The sequence below is a fragment of the Sinocyclocheilus anshuiensis genome, unplaced genomic scaffold, assembly GCF_001515605.1.
Source record: "Sinocyclocheilus anshuiensis isolate Anshui unplaced genomic scaffold, SAMN03320099.WGS_v1.1 scaffold1082, whole genome shotgun sequence".
NCBI classification, from domain to species: domain Eukaryota; kingdom Metazoa; phylum Chordata; class Actinopteri; order Cypriniformes; family Cyprinidae; genus Sinocyclocheilus; species Sinocyclocheilus anshuiensis.
In genome coordinates this window covers 2,240,120-2,246,906 of record NW_015542379.1, presented here as the reverse complement: position 1 = coordinate 2,246,906, position 6,787 = coordinate 2,240,120, and the positions used below count along the sequence as shown (strand labels likewise).

At 40.0% G+C, this 6,787-nt stretch overlaps 1 protein-coding gene across 8 annotated transcripts in view; it reads right to left on the bottom strand.

The window, feature by feature from the left end:
* kirrel3b (kirre like nephrin family adhesion molecule 3b) overlaps nt 1-6,222 on the bottom strand; it is a 201,267-nt gene extending 195,045 nt beyond the window's left edge. For all 8 annotated transcript variants that reach the window (XM_016491561.1, XM_016491562.1, XM_016491564.1 and 5 more), the window contains exon 1: nt 5,809-6,222. In XM_016491561.1, the coding sequence (XP_016347047.1) occupies nt 5,809-5,851 (43 nt within the window). In that variant the 5' untranslated portion in view covers nt 5,852-6,222. The remainder of the gene's footprint in view (nt 1-5,808) is intronic.
* Nucleotides 6,223-6,787: the final 565 nt, after the last annotated feature.

The following is a 6,787-nucleotide window of genomic DNA, read 5'->3' as shown; positions in this document are numbered from 1 at the left end:
TATATTTATTTATTTATATATATATAATTTACATAAAATCATAAAATAAAATATGTTAATATCTAATAAAAAAATGTACTGAAATCCTGCTTTAGTGGTTCAAATAAGTACTCATAGGCATAACTGCATTCAATAAAGAATAAAATAAAAATAATTAATTTAATTGCAAATAACATGTAATTAAATGTCTGAGAGCATTCAAATCACATTTAAGTCTATTATTTTAATATATAATTACTCGTTTTAAAAATATGCTAAAGTGTACTTCTTTGTTTGACCAACTGACACAACAAGAAGTTTAGTTTACCTTTTAAAATACAAATTAGCCATTTGTTTATTTATTTATTTCAGTTTTAGCAGTCTCAGTTCAGAATATATCCATCTAAAACAGGCACATCGTCTCTCCTGCTGTTGATTCCATGTATTAGGTCGCGATTTAGATGGCATTAATCTCTGCCATAATCTGTGGCAAAATCATTGTAGTGTTCCTGGGAGGCTGATCCTCCGTTCCCTTCTGAATCTCTCTCTGCCCAACAGGTTCATCGAGAGAGACGTTTCCCTCCCTCTTGGCCCCCTCCGGCTCTTTGCCCATCCTTACGGAATAAACAGCGAGCGCTGAACGGAAGCTCCGCAGGTGACCTCATGATCGCCGCAGCATCTGGTTGAATTACTTAACATCACACTCAACAGACATGTAATCCCACATAATGCCCATTTCTCAAAAAGTGCACCAATTTGGATAAATCCAGCAATTCAGCTCTATGGCCGTGAGATTTCCGCAGGGACAGCTTCATAAGTGTGGAGGGCACAGGGTGGGCACAGGTCAGGGGAGTGGGAGAGGATGAGAGAGATGAAGGGCGGGGGATTGGTTTCTGTTACTATGGTTAAGAGCACTGATTTCATTGGTGAAGCTTAATAAAGTCCAGTAAACACATTTTGTTTATGCACAGAGATTCTCAGCAAAGCTGCTCTCACCGGATTTCAGGAATCAAGGCCAAATTAATGGCCATCTTCTCTTGACCTGAATCAGAGGAGGTACAAACAACTCAACTGACGAGAGAAAAATCCCTCTAGATATCCAATGACTTCTGTTTTAAAGAGGCAATGCTAAACAAAAACATGGAAACACACATTCCATATTGCTTATATTGCTACATAACATTTTTGTGGCTTTTATAAATGTTGTTAATTTTTTGTTAATAGATTAGATTTAATAGATGTTTATTTATTTATTTATTTATTTGTTTGTTTTATAGATTTTGTTAATTGTTTGCGACTTTCCCATGGATTTGCATGATTGTTATAATCACTTATATTCACATTTTTATGATTTGTTGTAGTTTTTACTGATTTTTATAAATTTGCTGTGCTTTTTCCATGAACAAAATATCCTTGGCTGATCACAAATTTCGTGACAATATTAAATTACAATTATTATATAGGAAAAAAAAAATTAATAAAAATATATTTATTTTTGGAAATTCACAAATTTTCTATACACATGAAAAACCTACAATCTAAACCCCTTTCTGAACAGTGAATTTGCACTTACATGAAGTGGGGACTAAGAATATATGGAATATAAATTATTAAATTAAAATAATCTCTGTTTTCATCAGAAAATATATTGCTTCTCAAAAACAACATCCTTCTCTCTGAGAAATGCAGTTGTCAGGGTTGAGTGTGGGAGTAGGCTAATATGGGCAGGGAAGGTATTAGTGGGGTCATAGCCTTATGTGGTCCACATTAAGGGAGTCAGACTTCACACCAGGTACAGACAAAAAAAAGCAGGTGGTCACAGCTCAGCGACTCACATATGTATCCGTACACAGAGCCGGTGTCAGCTATTTTGCTTTGGTTGTCGATAAAGAATGACAGCAAGAAGGACCGAGGAATACTTATACGTGTTTACTGTCCGTGATGACTATGCATTTATGTTGTTTGGAAATGAGAAACCATCACTAACATACAAAACGGCTTAATCCAAAGATAAAAAATGGCCCGGCCAGAGAAGAAATCGGAATGTCATGCAGAAATATGAATTTAATTAACCCTGAAATATGACTGAGACGTAAAAACCCATTACATTTGATCGGCTTTGGTCCCGTCCTTGTTGAAAAAGGATTTGCGATGTTACAAAGAATGATTTGCTAAGTCTGACCAGGGAAAAACTGTTCCACATTCTACAATGAAACACACTAAGATGTTTGATTCCCTTTATGCTTGTATAAGGCGGCCGAGATTTGGCCTGAAAACAGCCAAAAGTGACATTTTAATTACCAGCCTGCTGAGGTGCAGCTTAGTGAATGAGAGAGAGAGAGAGAGAGAGAGAGCGGACACACTAAGACCTGCTTTCGAGGGTTAAGACACAGCTTACGCCCTTGGCTGCGTGGGGACTTAACACCAGACGCTCCTGAAGAGCATTTGCCTCATCTATCAGAACAAGACGGCAGCGGTTAGAAGAGGATGATGGGGGGAGGGAGAGAGTGATGGAGGACAGGAGGAATATGGATAGACGAAGACCGATCCAGAATGAGTCTTCAGATCTATGCCACACTGCCCCCAGTGGACTTGAGCGCGAGAGAGGAAAGCTGAATAATGTGTAATGAGACACTCTATAATGTCGAGACCTGCAACAGAGTATTGGAAGCATATATTAAAAGAGCTTTTTTATGATGTTTTGCCGAAATGCCATGAAAAACACTGATTTCCCTTCTGGCACGGGCAGTGACAGGAAACAAATATTGAAAAGAGCAGCATTTTTTTTTTAATCTGAGGGACGGACAGAACAAAAGCAGACCAATTCAAGAAAATCAGTATTTATGTCTTGTTTTCCAGTGTTTGCATGTATACAGTCACCCTTCAAACAATGTAAATGGATGGAGAAGCTACATTTCATGAAATAAGATGTGTTTGTCAAGAAACAAATAGTTGTTTCTTGTTTTAAACATTAATGTAATAACATTTTATGAGGTTTATGATAAAAAAAGAGAAAATGACAATGAAGTAAGAAAGAAAGAAAGAAAGAAATCTGATTTCCCTTTTGATACGGGAAGTGACCGGAAAGAAAAGCAACAACGGACAGATGCAAAAAAATCAGTATTTTTGTCTTGTTTTTCAAAATATCCAAACATCCTTCGAACAATTTAAAAGCTTGGAGAAGCATAATTTCATGAGATAATAAAACTTGTTTTCAGAAAATATATCTAGAATTAAGTTTAATTGCTTTTCTTAACCCACTGGCAAATGTTTTTTTTCTTGTTTTAAGCATCAATGTAATAACATTTAATGAGGTTTATGATTTAAACAAGAAAAATGTGGGTTGAGATAAATAAACCTAATTCTCCCAAGTCATATGGTCTCACGCAATTTAGATTTGTAAGTAATTTATAGTTGTTCTAAGGATTTTTGCATATTTTTAATGAGAAATAAGTCAAGAATGCTGGTGAAAAAGAAAAAAAAATATTGTGATGAAAAGTCCTTTTTTTAAAGAAATTTAATGAAAATTTAATTCATATAAATATATATGATATCCCTTCTGACACTGGCAGTGACAGGAAACAGATACAGCGAGAAGCAACATTTTTATCCGAGGGATGTATGAGAAAGCAGAAATGGAACAAAAGTGGACAGATTGACAAAGATAGAGAAAATGCTGCCCTTCAGAAAAATGAACAAACTATGACTAAGAGAGTGAGAAAGGGGGAGAAAATGCCCAAAAAAAAGAAAGAAAGAGAAGGAGAGGGAGAGACAAGCTCTTGGACAGAAGGTTTGCCTATGGTGTGACAGCTTTCTGTGCCGCACAAGGGTGAGCTTCTGTTCGAATGTGTGCCATCAGTTAGGGCTTGTCACCAGGTGTGTGTGCGTGTGTGAGCGCGAGTAAGAGTGAGAGTGCCCTACATATACCCTCAACTCTTGACAAAAACTCAATACAGTCTTTCTAAGCTCCCAGCGCAGCTATTGGACTTTTTGTCAACCTTTCTTTCTCTCTCACACACACACACACACACAAGCTTCTCCTCATCCTTCTTTTTTTTCCTCTATATAAAAGACTTGTTTTTCTCCAGGACTTTTTCTTATATATTTATTTCTGCTGACACTGGTTGGCTCCATAAACAGCAATAATGTGTAAAACACAATTTAGCTTTGGGGGAACCTGCCATCCCCAGGGGCAGAGCGGGCCGACAGGAGCGCCTGTTGTTATCTCATGTTTACCTGCCTGTTCTGCTTTCATTTTTTTTTATTACCACAACACCTTGCTCAACTCAACTGCACAGCAAAGCAAAACAAGGAGACTTTGTCTGGTGCGTGATGCTTTCTGTGCGCTGAGAGCTTTAAAGAGTTAGATGGGAAGGAGATGAGACAGACTGTCTGACTGCATTTCTGTTGGAAACAACTGTGTATTGTTAGCATACTGTATGAACATCTCCATAATTATTATCTTTTTAATGACGATTTAAAAGGCTAATGAGCTCTTAATGTATAATTATTTCAGTTTATCATAATATAACATAGTAAATACATTTGATGCATGGACAGTTTGTTAACTTTTTTTAGAATAGCATATATGACAATCTTCAGTGTTTTCGTGAAAGATATCATCAAATGATCTTAAAAAAAATCAGTTCATAAATAAATAAACCATCCACAGTGGACAAAATACCCTATTTGCTGGACACATAGCTAATACTGCTATAAAACTAGATCATAAAGCTGACAGCCTCCCGAGGCATGATCTACTAAACAAGAAACAGAGCGCCCCATGCTTTACTCTCACTGTCACCGTCAAAGTAGTTTCACACTCTCCCACCGAGAGCGTGCGACTGGGTTTATGTGTGTGAAGTTATATGTTAGCATTGTGGGTTACGTGAACATGCTGCTCTTGCCATCAGATCGTGAGCGAGGGGTACAGTATTTGCAACAGTTTAATGAGATTCAGAGTGAGGAAACAAGTTGAGTGATAAGCAGGTCATTAAGTTTGCTCTGCCAACTCTGCTCGGCTTTGATTTGCGTACGCTGTGTGATAACCGTGAAGGGGGAAAAGAGACTTTGAGGGAGGGAAGAGACAGCTTAGGAAGTGCAGAACGAGCTGTACTTCGTGAGCTAAAACTCTGTAGCGTAAGACAATTCAATTAAAGTCTGAGGACTTTGTTTCTGATGAACCCAAACAAAGCAGCCAGTGCCGGTGGTTTCCAGCACGAGGAGCTTCAAATGAAGTCCCGAGGCTTTCAGATTTATTTGAACTTCCCTTTCTGGGTCACCAGTCGCTGCAGAGGAGGACAATCAACTCAATCTATTTAGCTCTGCCGAGTCGCTGCCTCCCCTTTCAGCTGCTCACGGAGGGAGCGTATGAGTGAGCCGGTGACCCCTCTGAGGGTCTCCGCTGCAGCCTCTGATTCAATCCAATTGTTTTTCAAAGACAACCACCTGGCAGCAAGCAGCGGAAACATCCGTCAGCCGATACTAAGCCCGACTCTTTACAGACTCAGAGGCTGTCTAAGAACAACCGTGTGTTGTGTTCGCTCATCGGTGCGCGGGATGAACATCCATTGACGTGCTTCGGTCAAGAGCCTGACCTTGCTAAGCTTCCTTTTAAAGTTCAAGATCTTGGGGTTCGGTGAAACTCATAGGACAGACAAACAAGATGCCATGCAACTACTTCAGACTGTTTGACACAAACTCAAGGCATCACAGCCGAAACCTCAGAGACTCCCTCGCAGCCTCGGAGTTCAACTCCCAGAGATTCCCTGCTCGCACATACTGACACAGGACACAACACAGCGGAGACGAGGAGACCAGGCAGCTTACCGTGACCTGTCAGCCACAAGATCAGAAAGACCTCCGGGATCATGTCGGCACTTTGCAGGGGTGGTGACCTCTCGGGCACCAAGGAGAAGAAGTTCACGCACACACCGACCTACGACTCTTCTGGTTGGCTGCTATTGTCAGTCCCCCGATGTGCCCTCTTAATAAAGAGAGGCTCTCAGTCAATCTCTTTCTTCTAGTGTCCTCCTCTCAGTGTGCTGTGATAGCAATCTGCTGTGTTGTCCTACGGTAACTGAAGTGACTCTGGTCTGAAGATGCGTGTGGAGGCGCTCTCATAAACTCAGAATACTCGTGCTCTCTCTCACTCTTGCTCTCACACACTGCTCTTCCATTCTCTGGCTCACAGAGTCAGTCTGCCTCTCTCTCTTTCTCACTCCTCCCCACCCCTCCCTCCTCTTCTCTCACTCTTTCTCTCAGTGGAGGATCAGGGGAAGGTGGGGGCCGGCTGCTCTCAAGGCCCGCCCACCTGATCAAGCGTAGCAGCACTGTTGTAACAAGAGGCTGGGAATTAGACCTAATGTTTGGGAACTGGGACAGTTGAGAAAGAAAGAAAGAAAGAAAGAAAGGCATAGCCAATGTTATGCATACTGCATACAAAAATTGCAAACCTCCTCATAAACTGGAAAACTCTGATCTGATTGGGTGGGTTGAGTGGGTTTAGGTTCTTAGGTTACTGCTCTCTCTCTCTCTCTCTCTCTCTCTCTCTCTGAAAGGATAGAAACTTTGTTTAAGATTATGTGTCTTCACACATTTATGTTTATTTCAACTGTATTTTTTGTACAGCATCACAGACACTGTTGTTTGCATAGTAGTATGTAGTGGTCATAGTAGTTATCAGGGTAATGCTAATAACTGGTTGACTGCCCAAATCAAAAGATCTGACCCTTATGCACCTACAATGGTCTGATACTGAGATATGGCTTTTGTTTTTTGTTATACAGTTGCTAATGTTTTTTTAGTG